Source organism: Carettochelys insculpta, chromosome 2 (genome assembly GCF_033958435.1).
Source record: "Carettochelys insculpta isolate YL-2023 chromosome 2, ASM3395843v1, whole genome shotgun sequence".
In the NCBI taxonomy this organism is placed as follows: Eukaryota; Metazoa; Chordata; order Testudines; family Carettochelyidae; genus Carettochelys; species Carettochelys insculpta.
In genome coordinates, this window is record NC_134138.1 from 38,267,236 (window position 1) to 38,291,479 (window position 24,244).

Here is a 24,244-nt window from a genome sequence, read left to right on the forward strand (position 1 = left end):
TCCTGTAGACAAACACAGTAAATTTAGAAACTGACAAGAGATAGGTATATGCCTTTTACATGGCTTCTTTACCATTTGAATGGCTCTTTCCCAGGTTCTGCTGCTAACAGTTCTGGCTTTTTTCCCGTTAACGAGATCCTGTCCAGAGAAAGTGCCAAAGAACAGGGATAGGAAGACGCAGATGGTGGACATTAAGACCCAGTGATGCTCCAAATTCAAGAATGCCATACTCAGCTGTGTAGTCTGCATATGGGTAAGGACAGCTCTGAATGAACGTGATAAAGCAGACTTTTTAGGAATCCATGGAAGAAGCACACTATTTGAAGCAAGTCAGCATAAAGACCCACCTTTTCTAGGTTGCCCTTGCCTCCTGGGAAAAGAAATGGAGGAAGCAGGAAGCACAAAAAGAGAAGGCATTGCTAAATTTAGAACTGGACCTTTGGGCTGCAACTTTAGTTCCTGTAAGGCTGTCTGAAGTGTCCAGAAATGTGTCTTGCATACATATCCAACAATAAAAATCCAGCATTAAAGCTTTTCAGTTCTTCAAATTCTGTAGAATGTGTAGAGGTGTTGGTAATGACAGTAGTATATAAAACAACCTTTCTTTGGGGCCTCTATGACAGAGGAGTCAAAAAGCGCACCGAATAAAAAATAATGGTCCATGAATTCCATATTCTTAGCCCTCTCCTTTAACCTTTCCCTCCACAATAATCCACCCACCATGCACAGTCAGCTAAACAAAAATTCTTTCCAGACTCACTTCAACATCCAAAATTCAAGTTGTTTTTATCATGTATCAGGCAGCATTCAAATAAGTGACAGGATTTTTTTTACTATAGGCTGCAAACATAAATGACATCAGAATAAGTGCATTAAAATTAGATTCTCACTTTTGACAGTAGTGGAGGCCATATAGGAGATAATACTTGCATGGAAATGCTATTCAAAAGCATAATTAATGATGTCTGCAGTTTCAGTGCTGCTACCTACTGGAAACGGTATGCAGTATTGTTGTACTCATGGTAGTTCCAGGATATCAGAAAGGCAAGGTGGCCCCTCCAGTCCTGGCAGACCCAACCGCCCCAGCAGCTTCTTCAGCCCTGGTGGCAGCTCTGGGGAGTCTCTGGCATTTATTTGATGCAGAGGGGCAGAGAGGGGAGAAGGAGCAGGAGTGCTGGCAGAAGTGTCTGTTATTTCAGGGTCCATTAAACAGAGGGTTTATGGGACATGTTACTGCAAACTATTATAAGCTTGATGCAACAGAACACGTGAACAGAAAAAAAATCACTAAGGAGACTAATGCATGACTACATGAATATTGAACTCTTAAGTAAATCAAAAAACACATGTGCTGCAGATGCACAAATAGGATCCCTTTAATTGAAGCCACACTATGAGAACAATATTCCTTCACTAAATCAAGTGATAAGTACTGTTGGCGATACCATCTATAATGCACTAAATGTTACAAACAAAAACCCTTAAGTTACAAATTCAATTATGGCATACAAAAAACACCCATATACACTTTCTAAGCTACTGAAATATAAAACTGTGTGTTTACATAGTACAAAGACAGTTATTTCAAAAATACACTCAACTGATTTATTATTGTACAGAATACTGTGTTAGACTTTCCTGTTTTGTTTCTCTGTATATGTCAGAGTTACTTTGTGCAGTATTAGAAGGGTTTTGTTAATTGTACAAGATGACAGTTGATTAATACTTCAGTTGTTCTCCAGATCTGATGAAGTGGGTCTAGCCAAGGAAGCTCATCACTTAATAAATAGTATTGTTAGTCTTTGAGGTGCTACAGGACTGGGTTTTCTTGATTTTGTGAAGTTGCATGTGACCGTCTTTTCTAGATATTTCAGTGATGTAATTAGAAGGCAATTATAATTTCTATGACTTTGTACGTATATTAAGAAAATTATTGTATCTTTAAAAAAAGCAACATCTGAGAGCTTAAATATATATTGCAACATCAGTAAAATAAAGATTGAACAACTAAGCAGTATAAGAAGTAATCTTGTTTTATATGTCAGCATGCCAGACTAAAGTTATCTTGGAACTAATCTCGAGAACTCCCAAGGCCTCTCCTCCCACAATCTTTCTTCAAGTGAAGGGTTATCCATATAAGTAGGTAAGAAAAAGTTAATTCTTGTATAAAGCCATAGTTTATTTTACAGGATCTCTTTATATCCTATTTATGGATTTTGATAAAAGAAAATGTTTTTATTTCATGACAAAGCTTCTATACTCTTCATGAGCTATGTGTTTGATTTTCAACATATTAATTGAAAATGCATATGCAATTATTATACAGACTAAAAACACAAAACATAAGACAGATATTTCTCACTTCAGTTTCCCCTAGTAACCAGCAACTGACTGCAGCACAGTTTGAGGGTCATTTCAAGAACATAACAATCAGAGAAAGGCTCCATTTTCACATGCTGCTAAGAAAACAGAGTACAGTTCTGTTAGATATAGATTGATGGAAATTGGTAGGAGAATGCTGAGAAGATAACAAGACAGATCTTATTTTTATTATTTCTCTTGTATTCAATGGATTGTTAATGAGGTTGAAAGCTTTAAAAGTGATTTTATTGTTCAAGATATTTACTGGAAGTTACTGAATAATTAGACTTCAAGAGATAGCTGAATACATGTTAAATCAATAAACTTACTTAACCTTCACAGACACCTGAAGTTTCACTTTTGTGGCATGCGTCATATGCCTCCTCAAAAACCTAAAGAGTACTAGCTACTTAATTCTTAATAAATCCCCATTATCAGAACTGAAGTATGGATTGAAGTGAACAAAGGCAATTAGTAAAGCTATTTTGTTTGTACTGCATTTCAAAAACTTCAAGACTCTGCACAAGCAATATTTAAACAGCCAAGCAGCAACTCACTGTATATTCAATAGTCCCTTTAGGCTTCTGAAAAGACATTCGTCGCCCATCTTTCTTGTCCGGGTTCTTCTTCTGGCCAGTATCTGAAAAAAAACGTGGCAAGGAGCATGTTAAATTCATTCTCCTCTCTCAGTACTGTCACAGGCTGCTGATTACAGCCCTGTGGGCAGACATCTAATTCAGCCTGCTCCTTGTGACTCCAGACTAACAGACCAAAAAAAAAAAAACAGCTGCTGGAACAGGAACTTCACTCCCTTGCTATGCTTTAAGAATCTGACCAACATAAATCACTGAGACAACTGGGAATCAGTTAACTACTTAAGTACCTGCTATCATCCAGGCTACTACTAACGCAGGAAAGACTAAAATGATTGATCTCCATCAAGCAAAAATATATATCAATTGCACAAGCAATGCTTCTGAAGATCATCTTTAATTGGTTCTATGTTGCACATGTCAGTTGTTGCTGTCTGCTCCAGACATTGTTTATAGCTTTTGGAGACTAGATCAATTTAAAGCTACAGCTCTTAAAGTGAACAAAATGTATTTTAAAGCATAAGCAGTGTTTGAGACAAATATTTGTGTATAAACCAAGTTGTACATATAAACAAAACTCTAGAAGACTTCGCCATGTATGCTAGTGAAAAAGGTGTAACGTGTAAAGCACATCCTCCCTATGCATATGCAACACTGGATTTTTTTTTTGACAACCATCAACCTGTAATGCCTGCAGCTTTACTGGGATCCAATACAATAAATGGAATTTACTGCAGTTATACTAGAACTTTGCTAATATGTACTTTTCTAAAAATAATAATTCACCAACCTAAAATGTATTTTGTTGTTTGACCATTAAAATTTTATACTAGTGCTTTCCTGAATACAAGAAGAATACTGAGGTATAGTTGTGAAAGTATTTGAGAATCTTCCTATCCTGAGACTTGATTCTGGCACTCTGCTCTCTTTGCTGCAAAGATGGGACAGATTTTTCTTGTGAGAGACAGAATCATATATATGGATGTGTAAAAGTTAATCATGCTACTGATTATATTGACACATTATTTCCACATCTTCATTTTATATATTTGTTACACATTTCAATCAAGTATTCAGCACAGTACACAGTTCTTACAATTCTCAGCCACAACTAGAGAAGTTCGAAAAGGGATTCAGCTAGGAAGTAAAATAAACACACAAAAGATAAATCATATCTTTGTAAAGCGTGGTAAATTACTGCCCATTTAAATGGTTTTCTACTTCCCCCAACCCCAGCAATTTAGAAGCTTAGAGAAAATCCCCCTTTTCCAATTTTACATCACTGACATCACCCTCCCTCCCAGGTTGACACTGAGCAGAGGTGAAATTTATCAAATTTGTTACAAAAAGATAACTTCATTTCACATGTAAACAAACATACCCCTTTCACAAACACACAACACAAAGCGAGCAGTAGAAGGCAATGCCCCCTATCTTTCTCTGTAGAGATTTAAGTCAACCTTGCTGTTAAGTGCTTCACATACAGAGGATCCAGCTCATGGAACACTTTCAGTGCTTAATCAAACACAAATTTTAGTGCAATCTACCTTGATGGCATCAGGTCAGACACCACTGTTCTAGAACGAAGTAGGAAAGAGATGAGAAAGAGGAGCCTAGACCTGTGTTAACAGCATGCATGTAACTTATCATTTGTGCTACAAATGCATGCCCTTCCAATACATTTATCCAACTCCAAATGAAATACTTCATAATTTGCAAACAAGTCTGATCACAAGTGGCTAGAAATTCAAAAATTTTCTGTAAGTCCTGCCTCATGCGGTTAACTTTTACTCAACTGTTCCTTTTTTATTGAAGGGAAGAAAGTAACTTTCTGAAAGTATTAATTTACATAATCAAGAAATAACCAGGCATATTTTAATAGCATGTCTTTGAGACAGATTGCTGGCTAAAAAGAGCGAGCCAGAGCTCTGCCACACCAGCTCCAGCAGAAAAAGCGTAATTAGAGCTGGCTGAGTAAGCTGAACAAAATGGGGAATAGCTGGAAGCCTCTTTACTCACAGTGCTATATAAGCCTTGTGGGAAGGAAACAGAGGAAGGGGAAGAGCCAGGGAGTAGAACGCTAGTAACAGAAGCTAACAGGTCCTTGAGCTGAGGGGTTACATCTCTGTATATAAAAGGGGGCGGGAACAGACAGACAATAAAGGGCATGGGTGACAGCAGAAGAAGAAATGCCGCTGATTGGCTAGTGGGCTAAAAAGGGGCCAAAGGCTGAGAGGCAAGTGAATGAATCTATTACAGCCTTATTCACTACCTTGAAAGGCAGACGCCATTTTACAGTTTTCAAATTCAGAGTGCTCTTTTTGCATGATTGTAAACACATATTGCAATCTGCTTTAAAAACTTATTTGCCAATCAACAGATGTTGGATTGCATCTCTAACATTCCAATTAGGCATATGAAGAACCGCTCCCAGCGGAATCCAAACTGGAAGAGCCAAAGATGGGTATAGAACAAATCGTAATAGTTGACATTCATACAGATATGAGAGGATATCTTTACATCAGTGTCCCAGTGGAGAAACAGGAAAAGATGAACAAGTGTAGCGTATACTTTCCCAAAGCATTCGGGAACCATGGAATGAACTTCTGACACACAATGTTCTGTTGCTCCATCTTCCTGTTGAATGACACAATGGGGAGTGGGGAGAGGGGAAGTATATTGATGGGGAGCAAGGAAGACAGACATGGCCTTTGTACTTCTTATATGCCCATTAGGGAGCTGTGAGGGCACTTAACACCAGTATGGGGATAGCGTAAGGGTGCCTTGGCAGAAGCCAAAATTATAAACAGGGATCAAAAAAGGAACTAGATAAATTCATGAAGGATAAGTCCACCACTGAGTACTAGCCAGGTTGCAAGGGGTGGCGTGCCTAGCCACTGTTTGCCAAAGGCTGGGAACAAGCAATGGGATAGAACACTTGAAGTCTACAGTGTCTATTCAGTCCCTCAGAAGCACCTAGTATTGGCCCTGTGGGAAGACTGGATACTGGACTAGAGGGACTTGTGGTTTGACCCAGAATTGTCACTCTTATAGTCTAAACAATTTTTTAAGTGCCAAAGATGGATTTTAAGTAGCTACCAATAATGAGACATAAAAGTCAGAACTGATTACAAGAAAATAATAGAACACAGTTAAATGCTTGAATTAAAAGTTAAGAATTTTAAGCAAAAAATCTCTCACCCCACATGCTTCAATTGTCATAAAGGCTTAAGTCCTTTCAAGCAGAATGCCTCTCCAGGACAAGGCTGTTTCTTTGGTCTTCAGGTGTTGTGAATGCAAGGGGAAGATTTTTGAGTTTTCAAATGAGTCCTTACAAACCCTGGTTTGTACCAAGTTTGTCATAATATTGTTAAAACAAATAAAGAGTACAGATGGTCACAGCCTGGTTGAAAAGGTCATTCGCATAAAGCGACTAAAGGAGAAGTTCTTATGGGGCAAAAGGCAGTATGGTTCAAAAACTAGACAAGAGAAAGGAAACAGAATAGGAGGAAGTGTTAACTTTTTGTCATGATGAAAGTTGACCAGGAGGTCTCTCAAGGGTCTATACTAGATCCTGTGTTACTTAACCAGTGATCTGGAAATTGGGGCAAGATACCAACATTTGAGCATGAGTCATTTAGGGATCCAAAATGATGGTGGAACTTCTGAACGACCTATATAAGTGAATTAAATGAGCAACACAACACTGGAATGAAGAGGTGAACTACTTGTACAGTTTGCAATGTCATAAAATAAAGAGCAACACAGATAAGGGGCCAGGACAATAGTCTAGATAGTTCAGTTAACACCTCCAGACAACATGCAGTTTGTCTGGAGAAAGCAAACAAAAAGTTGGGATATGTAGGGCACAGGAGGAAGAAAATACTCAAATACCATTGTATGAATCAATGACATGGACGCAACTGGAATACTGTATGTGTTGCAGTACTATATCCACCAGCTGAAGAAAATGATTGAACAACTAGAGATGGTTCAAATAAGGCTTTTTGAAAATGATCAAGGGCATAGAAAAATTCACAGGAAATTGGAAAGACTGGGATCAATAACCTTAGAAAGAAAGTAATTAAGACTGCCGTTACATGACTTTTTACACTGAGGATTTTTTGAAATCATTAATAAATCTCAACACTATAGCATATTAAAAATGGCTGTTTGAAGATAATTGCAAGTTTTGCTATGGGGAAATGAAATTAACCAAGTCCTTCTCAACATTCTATCACAACTTCCTAGTCACTGGTCTTGCAGGAAAGCGATCGTGGAAATACTTGAAAATACACCAGACTTTTCATCCAACAGACTATCAACTATGTAAGTACAGTCTCTAGGAAAGACTAAGGTTGGATTCCCTACTTGACAAATATCAAGGAAGCGGAAGACTTACGAATACGATGAAGGTTGCCTTACTACAACCTTTTTGATAATCCTAACCTAATGAAAAATAACTCCACCATGAAGCCTCTAGGGGTTTCATGCCAGTCTCAAGCCTAGATAAAGGAGGAGAGTTGGTCAAAATGATTGCCCTAACAAGTCATCTAGGCAAGGTGTTGCTGCTGCGGATACTGACAGAGAGACAGACTGCAGAAGAACATCTAGCAGAAAAGCAAACAGGATTCAGGAATGACAGAAGTATCATACTGCAGATATTGGCACTAAGACTGATAGCGGAGAGAGCTTGATGAACGAACATCCACAATTGCTTCATTGATTTTCAGAAGGCATTTGACAGTATAGATCAGAAAGTAACTTGAGCGGTGTTGGAGTTGCACAGAGTGGATAGCAGACTGATACAGTTGTTAAAGGAAATCAGTGACAATTTTTTTTTAAATTTAATTGGAGATACACATCTCCTAGAACTGGAAGGGACCTCAGGAGGTCATCTAGTCCAGTCCCCTGCCCTCTTGGCAGGACCAGGTACCATCTCTGACATCTTTTTGCCCCAATCCCTAAGTGGCCTCCTCAAGGATTGAACTCACAACCCTGGGTTTAGCAGTCCAACGCTCAGACCACTGAGCTATCCAGTAGTGAGAATATACAGAGAGTTGGGAAGCTGGTTTAAAATGAGTAGAAGTACAAGACAAAGAGATCAACTATTGCCAAGTATCTTCATCACACACATAGAGAGCACGATGGACAAGATCAAGGAAGAGGTAGATGGGATATCTGTGCATGGGATGAGTATCAACAACGAGCAAATGATATAGTTATAACTGAAGACAAAGAGACGCTAGTGAAAACGGTGCAGGTGCTAAACAAGGAAAGGCAGCAGTATGGATGGATTACAAACACTGACAAAACAAAAACAATGGTATTTAGAGATAAGAAAATAGGAAGAAAGATCAGTGTAGATGGGATCAAACTAGAAAATGTAGAGAAGTTCACGTATCTGGGGAGCAAGAGGACATACGACAGACTGTAAGAATGAAATAGCGACTAGAATAGCAAAAGCAAAGAGACCTTGAAGGCAATTGATAAGATCTGGAAAAGCAAAGTGACTAGCTTTCGAAAGAAGCTGAGCATCTTGAAAATGGGTGTATTCAGCAGCATGTTGAACGGATGTGAGACATGGGTAATAATGAAAGTTTCAAAGGCGGATGATATTGGCATTTGAGAGGAGATGTAATAGAAAAATCCTGAGAATATGATGGATGCAGAAGGTTACCAACAAAGAATTATGTAGGAAGATACAGCCAAAGAGAACCTGCTGCAGAAGGTTATACAACAGAAGTTACAGCTATTCAGGCATATTTGCAGAATGAACAATGAATGAAAAATCAAAACCCTGGTATAATAGATAGCTCAAATAGGAGAGGCAGACCCCACAGACAATGGGGTTGATGATACAGTAGAGTGGTGCAGAGCTAGTCTATAGAAACTTAAGTCATTCCGCATTGGACCAGGAAAGATGGAAGGAAATAAGGAGGGAGGTATTGGACACCAATGGACGCTGAGCTCACAGTTGTTGCTGATGATAATAATGAAAAATGACATACTGATGTATAGTTGGATAGATTATCTAGTTTATCTACTATATGATAAACTCATGTTTCCATTGAAGCACTATTTCGCTTTTTGTCTTGGACTACATAAAAATAAGTATTTCTTCTCCTATATTAAAACTTGAAAAAAAAATACTGAGGCCCTCCAACTTAAATATCATCAAGTAAATTATGAAAAGTACTCAAGGTCAGCTTTATCAGGTGACAAGGAGGGCAACTGCCAGGGGCCCCATGCCAAGGGTATCTTGCAAAGCTAAGTTATATGTTCAGCCACACCATCACAAATAACTCACGAATCCTCTCTTTTGGCCTTTTGAACTACACCCAACTTCTCCAAACTCATCATCAGAAGTAAACTCCTCACAGGTAAGGATACACCAACTCAAAGCAGCAGCAGACCTTCCCAGAGCAACACACGCGAAACCTGAAGTCATATCTCCATTCCTCCAATGATCAACACATCTTGCAAGATGTATTTATCAGACGCAAGCCTATCACATGTGGTATACCTCATCCAGTGGCCCAGTAACAACTTTGAAACCAGACAATCAATACTCCTGAATGAACTCTCAAAGGAAAATGATGAAAAATAAAAACTCTATCAGTGTGTGAAACTTTCATAAATCAAGCACTCCATATCTGACCTTTCAATTCTCATCCCCACAATAAAGCTGCACAACACTTTCAAAAGATGAGCCTGGGAGATTAAATTCTTAACTCTGCTAGACACTAAAAATAATGGATACAAAAGGAGTACTGCTGCAGTAGCCCATAATTCCAGTCTGTAACTCCCTCTTCTTTGTCCTTTGTCTGTAACTCTACCATGAAAAGTCCATTACAACGTGCTAACTACACAATCTGTTCCACCTTGCACTTATGTGATGCTGAGAGTACCTTTTACAGAATTGAAGAGGAGTTTGGTAAGTCTTGAAAGCTCGTCTCATCAACAGATGTTGGTTCAATAAAAGATATTACCTCAATAAACTTGTTTCTCCAATATCCGGGGCCTAACATCGCTACAACCTCACTGCCATTACAAGATGTCAGTTTTGAAACCAGATTTCTATTACAAAATGATGTTTCAGATATCTGCTATATATTTGACTGAGATTGTGTGTGTCTGTCCATCCATGTGAGTGAGTCTGTTCAAGAACTCCTCCTACATGGTACAAGATAGGACCACCATTTGCCATGTTGCTTCCTCTCATCACAACTTAAAGCAAGGAAAGAATTTGGGGTTTTTTTTTCCTACCCAAGGAAGTGTGTGTGGAATGTTACTGTTTCTCAGACGGAGAGGGGCTCTGACAGCAGGGAGAAATATACCCACAATGGGCATGGGGCAGGGGAGAGAAGGGAGCAGTAAGCAAGCACAGTCCCTGTCACAGTGGGCCAGCCCCAGGAAACAATGAGCAGCAGAGCAGCATGGCCCCTGAAACCGGCCCCTGACACTTCCCCACCCCTTGCCCTGACTCCTGCACCACACCAAGCCCCTCGTCACTCCCCGCAATCGTGACTTCTATATAACCCTACACACCTAGCCCCCTTCCGTTAGCACCCCTCATTTCCCCAAACCCCTGCCCTGACTTCTGAATCTCCCACATTCCCAACCACTGTCTTGAAGAATTCGAACAACGCTAGGTAAATCTTCTAGTAAAAAGGTAAGAGTTAAAAGTTAGAAAGGTTGTTGATGTAATGATGGAAAAAGTAGACAAACTAGGGATACAAATCTGACTGGCTGCACAGTCAGTACAAGTTGAAACTCTCTAATCCAGGATTCTTTGATCCTGCCAGGATCCTTTTCTGATCCTATCCTTGTTGCTGGGTGGGGGTAGGAGGGAGACAGCTAGAGCGCTGGCCAGGGCAGCCACAACTAGGCTGGCAGCAAGGGGGGCTAGCAGCAACCAGAGAAGCCACAGCTTGGCAAGCAGCCACGGCTATGCATACTCCTGGTTGCGAACCACTAATCTAGGCCACAATCTTTACCTTTAAAGTTACCTAAAGGGGGCTGAGTGGAAGAAACCACTGAAGTTTACTTTAAATAAAAATGCTCCAGTAAATCACTACTTAACAGCAACTTGCTGCCATTTGATAAAAAGGAGGCACAGATAATTACAACTTTATTAGATTAGTTCCACTCAGCAGCAATTAGATCTGTGAAATCTAATATTTTTGTTTTTGTGTAATGAAGTTAGACTCCTTTTACCCAGCATTATGAACTTTAGAACAGCGTTTGTCTGACACTATGGTCTACTATTCAATGGAATGATTGTCTCAGACTGCCTCTTCTCTGTTTGCAATCATGGAATGTTTTTGTATCAAACTACAGCCATATACAGTCTCTTTCTCTCCCCTGCCATTTTGACCACTGGAAGCAATGAAACAGTACCTTTAGATCAGCCAATTCTCTACAAATCACCTATGGTCTGCACTGGCACATTTCAGGACAAAAATAGAAGTATTAAGATTAGGCTCTTAGTCTTATATAAGCACTTAATTAGCCGGATTTTCAAAAGGGCTTCCATGGTTTCTTGATGGTTTCAGAATGAAAGGAGGATTTTTATATCTTTATGGGTGCATCTACACTAGGAACTAACTTCAAAGTAGCCAGCAGAGAGTCTACACACATTTTTAGCTAACTTAGAAGTTGGACTCCCTACTTTGAAGTCCTTAATCCATTCCTGTGAATGGAGTAGTGCCCTACTTCAAAGTTTAACTTCGAAGTTGAGTGTCTACACGCACCCTACTTCAAAGCTGCTTACTTCTAAGTTGTACTTTGAAGTAAACAACTGCGAAGTTACTTCTGCAGTGCAGACACAGCCCATATGTTTGGAGTTCAATAGCTAATTCCCATCTTTGACAGATTTCAAGAAATCCTACAAAAACTAGCAAAGTACAGTTAGCTTTAAATGTCTGCACAGTCAGTATTTTATAAAATTATCTAGGTATTTCATTAAGTTGTTTACCGAGCAAGTCTTCCAAAATAGACAGGAAAAAGCTAAATCCCACACAATACTTACTTTCTGCTGAAGACTGGATTGAACGTTACTGTCCAAAACTTTTCAAAGTCTTTTTCCAGAGTAAACAAAGTTAAGTGCATACCAAATAATTTTTAAAAAAGTATCAAAATGCATAGTTGAACTCACTACTGTTTCTTATGGTTAACGCCCAAGTTAGTGACACAGTCTTATGAATAAGTCATTAATAACCTTCAGGACTAACAGGGAGCTTCATACCCCCTGAACATACTGGCATATATGCAACATCCCAATGCAGGGGTCAGCAACCCCCAGCACGCATGCCACTGTTGACATGCAAGCCGATTTTAGGCAGCATGTGAAGCTCAGCCCTGCCCTTCCCCCACATTCAGCACTGGGCTGGGGCCAGAGCCCCCGCTGAGATGGCCCCTAGTGCAGCATAGCGCTGGGGCCAGAGACCCCACTGAGAAGGCCCCCGGAGCGGGGGCTGGGGCCGGAGGCCCGAGTGAGAAGGTCTTGCTTTTCTCTGGATATACTAGGCTTATGGGAATTATTTCTGAAAGTACTAATAGTTCAGAGACATAAGCATATTATTTTTATTTATATTATTTCTGCACCCTCTCCCTTGAAGGGCTTCTAGCATGTATTAGACATGATGCAATGTGGGCGTTGTGATATGGGACAGAGGTGGCAAAGCAAGATCAGTAGTGCCAATAAGATTACATTCAACAATAGCATAGCATAGAGCATGATGAATAAACAGAGATGGGGGAAAACCGTTTGCTTTTTGATCTCTGCTGATAGATCCCATCTCCAGTTCAGGGTCTTACTTTGTCTTTGCAAATCAAGCTGTGCTCCTTCTGTACCAACACACATCCTGTCCTAAGATGGAAGGATCATAACTTCACTTGCACTGCAGAGAACAAGACTCCAGCACACTCTGGTTCAAGCATATTTACTTGAGCCCCAACCGTGGTGCAGGGCTGGAGCTCCTACTACAGAGGCTCCAGCTGGAGGCAGAGTATTGAAGCCCAAGACATTGTCTAAGAAGGTGAATTTTTGAATTCCACCCCAGTGAAGGGGTGTGCTGACACTGAGGGGTGCACTCTGAGATCAGCTGGGAGAAAGATGCAGCTAGCCCTGAAGCATGGCACCCGTCTAATGGAACTGTGGATGTTCAGATTAACTTCTTTGCCTCGGTATCACATACTGCCAGTTCCAAAGGTGAAATATAATATTAAGTAAAGACTAATTTTCTTTGTTCAGTTTTAAATCTGTTGCATTTCATTTTTTTTTAAATGTCCCCTTTCTCCTGTGTCATGAGCAGGGTTCCTAATTTTCTGTAATAAACCCACCAAAAGTCTCATAAAAATAAAAATTTTCATTTTAAATACAGAAAATGACATCTGACAATAGGGCTTTATTTATTAATGAAGCTGTTGCAAGTAGGACTATTAGGGACTTTCAAAAAGGTATCACCAGCACTCAGACCATACATGGAGGTCAAAAAGTCAAATTTTGGCACTGTGTCGGAAATGTTGCTGACCCCTGTCCTAACATATGCTTAACTGCAGCTGTTGAACATGTCAACCACACACCCCGGCACCAAGTTCTGCAATAGCATTTTCATTAAAACACTGGTCAATCAGGGATGGGGATGAGGGAACCAACAGCCTGACATAACTAACTGATGAAAACACCAGTATGTACAGAGCTATATCAGCTACCACCATTCATGGGGTGGTGGGAGGGGGTTATTATACCAAAAGGAGAGCTTTCTCTGGTTCGCATAAGCAGCAGTACAGGAGACTTTACAGGGGTGCAGCTGCTGTGTTACAACTGTGTTACTGTAAGGTCTGTACAAACAGTCCAAGTCTCACTGTCCTCACAAGATAAAGTTTTTATATGTAAGGGTTATATATAAATGAGGTTATCACATGACTGTTTGAATCACGGTATATAGTTAAATTGCACAGTATTTACATGCCTAATTTTTTATAATTATTCAACATGGAAATTATACTATTTCACCAACTGCCTCAATCTAGTGTTTATAAGCACACATTGCCCTACCCACATAAGGTCAGATGTTTTAAAAATTCCAGTCAGCTTATTCTCAACATCACCATATGCAAGTCCTACATCTGAATTCCATTTGCTCTAAAGATAATAGTCATTACATGGAGTTTGCACCTACACAGTAGGCCAAGATTGTAGATATTCTACAGACAGTGAAATACAGTAGCTGCTACATACAGCGCACTGACCTTTCTATAGACAACTACTTGAAAAAAGTGTCGGAGGGGTAGCCATGTTAGTCTGGATCTGTAACAGCAACGAAGGGTCCTGTGGCACCTTACAGACTAACAGAAAAGTTTTGAGCATGAGCTTTCATGGTCTTGGACCAGCATCTGATGAAGTGAGTCTGTGCTCACGAAAGCTCACGCTCAAAACTTTTCTGTTAGTCTATAAGGTGCCACAGGACCCTTCGTTGCTGTTACTTGAAAAAATAAATCCACACTTAGCTATTAATTAGATATGATTTTACTTCAAATGGAGAATCTGTAGGATGTGGGTGAAGTTATTCCAAACATTAAACATGAACTTCTACTCCTTTAGACTTTAGCGCAATCCTCACTTAAACATTATTTGAAATGCAGACCACTATCACACTTTATCGAGTGTTTCAGTCTCATAATCAATAGGAACAGGATCAAGTCCAGGGCCTTTACTTTTCTCAAGAAATGAAATGCAAGTTCAATCAATTACTTTTAAAAACTATATACATTTACTTTCTCAGACACAAAGAGGGTATATACATTTCATTAGAAACTAGCCATAACATTTTTAACACTGTTGAAACTTAGCATGATGAACACTGGAGTTACAAATTGTCAGGTCAAACACGCATTGTCTGGAACCAAGAGTACATCTTCAGGAAGGCAGGGGGTGGGTGTGACACAAGCCAATACCGTGCTATACATAAACTACATAAAAATAAAGGGAAAGTTTAAAAAAAGATTTGACAAGGTAAGAAAACTGTCTATGCTTGTTTCATTTAAATTAAGATGGTTAAAAACAGGATTTTTCTTTTACATATTAAAGTTTGAAAGCTAACAGAGAGAAAACAGTACAATTACTGCAGCAGCAGCATCCCCAGAGTAATAATACCAGGCTAAGACCTCATTAAAAGCCAGGAGCTTGGGATGAAAGAACATGATCTTGTCTTGACTCATCTGACCTATGCTGAAATAATTATTTAAATACAGAACTTCTGCTGGTTTGCATGTCAGAGTATGCCACTCAGAACTCATGTTGGAACTCTGATTTGCAGCTATGAATAGTATTATAATCTAATGGCTAGAATCTGACATTCCACACTGGATGTCCTAATGTTTCTTGATAACACCTGTTAATCAAACTCATTGCTTAAGGATGTAGTATTTAGTGTGGGCTAAAGAAAAAAGTGACTGCTTCCATTATAATGGCTGTCCCACTACCTCTCTTTCTCCTCCTTCCTAGAGCTATGTCTAGACTAGAGAGTTTTGTTGACAAAACAGCCACAGAGGGGCCAGATTCTCAAGGGTATTCTGTCAATGGTAAGTCAACAGAACGCAGCACTGTCTACACCTGTATCCTGCTCAACATGTGAAAGAACAACTCTGTTGACAAAACATGGGTCTGGATATTTCGGGTGCCCTTCTGTCACCAGAAAAGGCTTCTGGGACACTGGGCAACCCTGTTTGCTGTGTTTCTGATTGGTTGTTTTGCTGATAGAGCAGCCAGACAGTGTGGGCGCTTTCTGTCAACAAGATCCTTTCCTTCTGACAAAAGATTCTGCCGACAAATCCCTCTTGTCTAAACATAGTCAAGGTGACACTGTTATTTCTAATGTCATACTAGGACAGGGACAGTAACAGGAGCCTATAAAGCAACTGGATAGCACAGGTAGTTAATGCAGCTTTTCTGATTTCTCTTCTACTGCACTGCCAATATTGTGGTAAGTTGTATAAGAAGCAGTGAAAGACCATGGATCTCTTGGATACACTGTCCGCCATTATACTAACAAAAAGCTCAGCTGATGAAACTCAGAAGGTGTCATCAATGAATGCCTGTAACGGGTTAACCTCAGAGAGAGTAGGTTCTCTGTTGGCAAACAGACAGGTGAGCCAATGGGAAGAGAGAAAGATTTTTTGAATTTAAGCAGTTAAACTGCTGAGAATCTTGTGTGTGGCTGGAGCAGAGAGACAGATGTTTAATCCTGAGCAGGCTTAATAAATCTAGTAAAAACTCAGGCCACAACATGAATTGGGTATAGACACAAGTAAGTAAATGTTTAATCAGACCTGAGCGGGTTCTTTTTTATTTTGGATTTGGTATGGGACATCTTAGGCTGGCTGATGTATTCCCCATACCTATACGCCAACTTCTAAACTGAATCCCAGGGAAGTAATGCTCAGTGCTTTTAGCTAGCTTTTTTTAAAGTTGCTCTGTAACATCTAGCAACCAAGCATGCTTTACCACTTTATTTGTATACTTTATCTTGTTTTGTTAATAACTCACTTTTTAAGGCAATGATTTTCATTCCTGTGCCCTAGAGAAATGCCTGTGTGTATATGTATGCCAAAGACTGAAAGGTCAGCTATGAGGCTGCAGTTTAATTCCTTCCTCTTCGTTTTCAAGCTCTCTTCTAAGGGAGGGTTAAGACCTTCCAGTTACTCAACAGGGAGACATCCCACATGTGTGTTCCTGGGCTTTAAAAGGGGATTTTCTCACTTGTGTGGTGGCAGCTACCTCCTAGGGTCAGGAAATCTGTGACCTGGGGAAGCTTTGAAGCAGAAGCCTCTTGAAGGCCCCCACCTTCTGCACTCATCACATCAAAGTGGGAATCAGCGTTGATGTAGAGTGATGTAGAACAACGTCTAAACACATGTATAGATAATCAAAACAAAAAAGCAGTCAAGTAGCACTTTAAAGACTAACAAAATAATTTATTAGGTGAGCTTTCATGGGACACACCCACTTCTTCAGACCACCGCCATACCAGAACAGACTCAATATTTAAGGCACAGAGAACCAAAAACAATAAGCAAGGTGGACAAATCTGAAAAAAAATGATTCTCTGTGCCTTAAATATTGAGTCTGTTCTGGTATGGCTGTGGTCTGAAGAAGCGGGTCTATCCCACGAAAGCTCACCTAATAAATTATTTTGTTAGTCTTTGAAGTGCTACTTGACTGCTTTTTTTTTTTGATAGTATATAGATTAGCACGGCTATCTCTCTGTTACTCTGTATAGATAAGAGCACTTCATAGTCATTCAACTCATCCATGTAACCTAAGTTGAAACTAGATAAAATTGCAATTTGAGACATACAAAACAAGTTCCCTGTTAACATACAACATGCAGATACTTTGTAGGAGCACTTTTCACAGACTGTTTTAAAAACTTCTTGAATTTTCTTATTCATGATTAGAGACATAGTATTGGAATTGTTGATTTTAAGGGGGTAAACTGGCAGAAAGTTGTTCTACAACTGAGACTTTCAAACAGTATCTGTTGAAGATCTGTGATAAGTTCTGGTCCCTTGCTGGCAGAGACAGTCAGTGTCTTCTTGAAAGGGGAGGAGACAGTACATTGGTTTGAATGAAGCAAAAGTGAATTCTTTATTTAACAATGTTGATGCTGACAATCCAACCACATACTGAACTATCAGAAAATGACTGGATATACCTGCAGATTAGTAAGTCTAACAAGAGCATTTGCTTGGACCTCTATAAGTAGACAGGAACAGATACAGAAATGATTGTCCAGTTTGTCTGTACTACCTATGCTCGATCCGGAGTACAAGGGTTTCAAGAAGAATTATTAGAAAAAACTTTCTGGAAGGTATTTTGGGGAATGTCTTCTGTGTCCATTGGCTCTCTAACACAGGTTTCCCTCTGCCACTTCCTCTTTTTTGATTAACATGCATGTACAGCTGTAAGTTTCATGGTAACTATACCTATATGATCCCTTTGTGGTCAACTGCAGGAGTGCTCAGTCAGATCTCCAGCCATCACTTATCTCTGAGAAGGGAGAGGTGTCCCACTCCCTTATGAATATGGATTTTTAAGCCTACCCAGACCCACCATGCCTTTTACTATCCCTAGCAACGGAGTTTGGCTAACAAGAAGCATCTGTGCTTTGCTTTCTCTCCAAGGACTATGATCAATATATGTGCACAGTTATAAGTTACCACATTTGTCTGAAGAAGTGGATTTTACCCATAAAAGCTCATGACCTAATAAATTTGTTAGCCTTTAAGGTGTTAGAGGGCTTGTTATTTGTGAAGCTACAGACTAACATGGGTACCCCCTCAGACAAATTACCACAGGATTTTTTCTCTGCAGCAAACATAAAAGCATCACAGACAACATAAATCAACGCATCTATATGCTTAGTAAATGTACCAGAAAACATTATCAGTCGAAGTCTTGTTGATCCTTCGGCAAATATTGGGATCTTCTTAGGACCAACTGCGCTGCCAGTTTTCTGAATCAAAAGGAAGTACATTTAAATTCATGGGGCCTATTTTGAGTCCTGTCTCAGGAAAACCCAGTTTGAACCAGTATATACAAACTACCTCAGGGTTGCTTTAAAATCTCATCAATGCACCTTACCCATCCATCTCCCTATTTTTAGTTTCTGGATGAGCTGTCATAACTCCTGCCCCACGGAGGGGAACATAATATCTTAACACTGTATCTCCCTGTGACCTGATCAAGATGGTGTGCATAAAAGACAAAAATGGTTAAAATTCAACCCAGAGAAAACAGAAGTAATGATAGGCTGAAGACAATTTGGAGACTATACTTGCCCCTTGGATTGAAGGCTTATGCTCATCAGTTGAAACCTCAGTTCACAAATCTGATTTTTGGTCTTCTGCCAGCTTGTATGGGATCAGTATTTCTTAAACTTTTTGAAACCACAGAACACCAAATAATATTTTTTATGCAGAACACCCATGAAAGTTTTCTTAAAAAAAACACTGCCAGACCAAACTACACAAGCAAACAGCAATACATTAATCCCTCGATTTACATGGTGGATGCGTCCTGGGCAACATCCACGTAAATAGAATTTCCTGTAAATTGGGGGAGGCTGGGGAAGCCAGGAGCAGTGGGGAGCCATGCGGCCCCTGGCTTCTCTCAGCTGGGGTGCACACAGCTGCTTGTGCCGCAAGTTCTGAGAAACCATGCAGCAAGCAACTGTGTGTCTGCCAGGCTCCCCAACTGGGGAGCTCAGTGCACAGACAGCTGCTTGCAGCGCTGGTTCTCCCAGCTGGGAGAAACGGTGCCACAAGGAGCTGTCTGTCAAGGACAGCAGCCTCAGAGGAGCGGTGCTGCTCCTGTCAAGGACGGCAGTCTGACTTGTGGCTGCTGCCCCTGACAGAAACTGCTCCTGTCAGGGGTGGCAATCACGTTAACCCAAGACACACACAACTTGACCGCATGTGTCTCAAGGGTTACTGTATATACAACATACCCAAAGTGAAGTAATTAAATCAGGTATCATAGCAAAGAAGTAGTAACATTGTATCTAGTTTTAACATCAGTGTATGATACCAAAAAGAGTCAGATGCTCATGACACACCTGCGATTTGCTGATGGAACACAGTTTAAGAAACACCATACTAGATAATGTCTTGGTCACCACTACCGTTTGGCTGTCTTTACAACAAAAGACTTTTAACGTTAAACTTAATATTCCTTTAAACTTGACTATTTCCTACAAATTAGACCACATGATTTTAAACAGATTCTACATGAGGTGTGAAGAGGTGCTTTAATTGTATTATCTAACAGGATTTTTAAAGCATCACCATCTCCCCTCCAGATACACACTCCAAGACAGCTTCACCTTTCCCATGGCACCCTTTTTTCCCCCCAGATCTGTACCACATCAGCACAATATTAGACTACTGCAGTAATTTTATGAGGCCTGTTCAGAAATGGATGCTAATGCAGAATGCAGCTGGTTGTTTGTTATGTACAAAATCTCACTGTAAGCAATTACATCAGTGCCACGAGTTGCATTAGCTATCTGCTAGTTTCCACCTTGAGTTTAAAATGTTGACTATAAAATACTAATGTCTTGCAGGTGAGATCCCACACTTGTTTCTCCATATTTTACTCTCCTCTAGTGACATCTGATCAATTTCTTAAGTCCTATTTCTGATCCTTTTTGCAAACTAATGACTTTACTGAGAAAGACAAAACACTGAACAAGACTGGTGAGGTCCCACAGCGTTGTTAATATTTCCAGACTGATTTGGCTACCGCTACACTGCATGAAACACTAAACACACTCATATCCATTTTTCGTGTTTAGTTTTGGATTTATATTGTGGCCATTCTTCGGACTGACCTTCTTATGTCTTTAACTGAAGCTAAACTAGGAGCTAAGACTAGCCTGAATGCCAGGACCTAAGCCGATAGCCTCTTTCTCTATACTTTTTCCTAAGGGTAGGTCTTCAACACAGAATCAACGACACTCAAGTTAACCTACCTCAAATGAGGGTGGTCTCGCTCTGAAATACCATTCTGCATATCTTGAGCATTAATGTCAGCAGCTGACTAACTGTGATAAATTGAGTTTAATTTATAATCCCTGACAGACAAGTGAAATAAAGTTAAGGGTTTGTTTGCATGGTCAAAGTTGTACTGCATTCATTCTGCAGAAGACAAGCCTCAAGGTAACCAGTAACTAAACATTACCCAGAACCTGTAAAGAAATCAGAAACCAATGCAAATTAAATGACCCCATATCCATGCACTGAACCCCTGCTTGATTACTGAGGATAGCATTTTGAACTGGGTAAATCTTCTGGGAATGAGAAAACTTGCTTTTATTTGGAATGTTTCTCAGTTTTCCTAAAACGGCAACATCTTTTGTTTAATAGTAAGAATTGAAGGCAATAAGATATGAAAAACCAACAGGGCTCTAAAACACAGAAAGTCGGCAGTAAACCTGGTATGTCGAGATAATTAGCAACCCTGGAAAAACTGTGTTGCCATCTCACTGTCTCCAGTACTGCAGAACTTTTATCCTCCAAACTTGTTAGCCTGATAGGTTTTTTTTTTCCTGCATTTCACTGAGCTGATTACTGACAACAAACAAGACAGACTGCTTAAACTGGTGTGCTTCCTGACTTGCAGGGAATTCAGCAACCTAACTGTTCTCCACATTTAACTACAATAAACTGCTCAGCAGATATACATGTGCGGAAGCAAAAATACAATATTTTTTTACTGTCAAACCTGAGGCTCTTCTAATAGTAATATACCCAAATAATTAAGATACAAAATTTTAATTTTTTTTCTGCCTGCCTTCTTGAACCAGAAAACATACACACAAAAAGTTAATCTCAGGAAATCAACAGAAAAATACCAACATGGAGGCATGAAGTCACCAATCTTCTCTGCTTATAACTTTAAGATATCAAATGATTTTATTTAAAATCCACAAGTTTCTACTGAGTTCTGAGATCAGTGCTTCTGAATTTCTAAGCAGAATAACGTTAAGTATAGAAAAAATATTTTATTCATACATTTGAACATGATTAAAACACACACACTCACTCACACAACACACACATGCGCACACTCACTCTACATTTGGACTGAGACCAAATGTGAAATGGAAGCCCTAAAGGAATCTCACATAGTTATAAACGAACTGAGGAGAACGAAAGGCAGATGAGATATTGGCCTGAACCAAGACCTTAGATACACACAATTGAAATTTGAATATATGGACAGCTATACTGCATCAGATCAAAGGTGCATCTAGCCCAGTACCCTGTCTTTTGATAGTAGACAATGACTGATGCTCCAGGGCGAATGAATAGCATAGCAATCCATGCCATTGCCCATTCACTGCTTCTGACAAATGGAGTCTAGGAACATCACTCTTACCCATCTTGGCTAACAGTCAGTGATGGACCTGTGCTCCATGTATTTATCTAGTTCTTTTTTGGAGCAGCTGGGCCCAGATTTGTAAGGGAATTTAAATATTGCTATGCTCAGCATTGTAACATCTCACTGATTTAAGAACATAAATCTCATATTCAAAGGGGATTCAGGAGTCAAAATTCCTTTGACAGTCAATCCTTTTTGAAAAAGACATTCACACTCCTCAGTCAGTTAGGCACTGCAACACTAAGCACAGCAACAGCTAAGCAGCTTTAAGGCTGGGCCTTCAGCTTCAATAGCAGACCCTACCTTTGCAACTCAGTGGACAGATCCAACTAGAATGGAAGTTGGTATTCAATTTTAACTGGTATAGTTAATACTACACCTTCTGTGAAACAACATAGTATGATCTAAGACTGTTAAAACCTGCTAGCAGAGGACCTATTTCTGCTCACAATACATTGACCTTTTGTTTAGAATATTCCATTGGATAAATATTAGAACAGAGCAACCCCTGATACACATTGTGCCTATTTTAGGGAATGCTGTCCTACCAAGGGAGCATGGTGAAATTGTTCCCTCTGTTAAGAGCCATCCATCATACTCCCACTGCTCACAGCAGCACTACTGCCTCAAGCCACCTTTCATTAAATGTAGCCTTAACTGTTACAGAGCAAAGAATTTCCAGTAGAAACCGCTGTAGCCTTGCACACTATTTAACGTGGAAAAAATGATCAATATGATTCAGACTGATTTTGCTCAAGTGTCAGAGGTATTACTAGAGCAGAAAATTATAAAATATTTAAGATTAACTGCCAGCATGGCATTAGGGCAAGGCGAACAAGGCAACTGCTTTGAGAACAATACTCCGTTTAACTTCAGCATTCACTACCAGGGTCCATCGTCAGTATGCCACTTTGGGCCCCATCCTACTGTCAGCATGCCACCTTCGGCCCCACCTCACTGCAATGGCTTTGATTCACTTGGTGAGCTCTCCTCCACACTGGTTTCGCACAATAAGGTTACTGTGCACTACACTACAGTTTATATTGGCCTAATCTATGTCCCTTAGAGGTACGAACAGATCACCCCACTGAGTGACATAAGTTACATTGACATAAGCACTGGTATGGGCAGTACTATATCAGCTGATAACCTGCAGAGGTTGTAATAGTTAAACTGACAGAAGAGCTCTCCCCCATTGCCTTTGAACATCTACCGTATAGACCTTACAGCACCACAACTGTAAGATTCCTCTCCTTGCAGATGTTCAATAAGAAAGGTATGGGGCACGTTATGTGAATAAATTAATATTCTTCTGTAACGGTAAAATGCCAACAGACTTCCAATAGATTATTATGAAAATATCAGAACAAGAGATCTTTGGGTAGTAACTAACATTAACCTGTTCATCTCAAGCATTCCTTTTGGAGGGAGAGGCAGTTAGAAAGTGATACTGTACCAGCTACAGCTTCAGCTATATCATCATCAATATCTTCAATACCTATCAGTCTACCTCTGAGCATGAGTTTGATAAGGAACCATATAGCTACCTAATCCTGAAAATAGACAAGAAAAACAATGACGGTTTTGTTACCTTTGGCTGCAGCCTTTTTTACTGTTGACCACAAAGTGTTGATTTTACATGCCTGAAAAACCTCAAGTGAGGAAATACAAGAGGCCTTTTGTGCCTTTATACCCATCCTCTAAACAAGAGAGCTTGCAAAGTTCCTTTAATTCTCAACAAACTGAGGCAAATATGCACCCAAAACCAAGCTCCTGAAAGGAGCAGGATTATTATGTAATGTTTATTGTGGATAGGATTTAGTTAACATCTTGTTCATCACCTTGTTTAAAACAAAAACTTCTGAAAGCCACATCAAAGTAAATGTCCACATAAGCTTAACTCTGCTTCATTCGAGCCATGCCCTATACGTCCCTTAATACACAGACACCCATTTCTGCCTTTACACTGTAATGAGCAATCACTACAAGCACTTGCTCTATGCTTAAATTGGACTCTACTCCCCTCAACAGAATATCAGACTTGATGAAGAAAATGTATCACTTCATACCCTTTTATAAATCCTTCACTTACACACGCAAAAGTACAACCACAGACTGGTTTCATAGCCAATCTCACTACTGACAATCACCTGCCAAAACAACACTAGTGCCCTACTACAACCTACACTATTCTTAATTGAAATGACACAGATCAGAATGTCCAGAAACATATGTACTCCTTTTCTACTTTTCTTTGACAACACTCATGGGAGTGTGGGAACTTGATCCCAGACCTTTTCATAGAGTAATGAATACTCTTCCAAAGTGTTTCATCTCT

General features: G+C 39.8%; 1 protein-coding gene across 3 annotated transcripts in view; it reads right to left on the minus strand.

Annotated features, from left to right (window-relative positions):
• Positions 1 to 24,244, minus strand: part of OXR1 (oxidation resistance 1) — a 356,049-nt gene that overhangs the window by 100,711 nt on the left and 231,094 nt on the right. For all 3 annotated transcript variants that reach the window (XM_074986758.1, XM_074986759.1, XM_074986760.1), the window contains one exon: positions 2,919 to 3,001. In XM_074986758.1, coding sequence (XP_074842859.1) covers positions 2,919 to 3,001 — 83 coding nt within the window. The remainder of the gene's footprint in view (positions 1 to 2,918; positions 3,002 to 24,244) is intronic.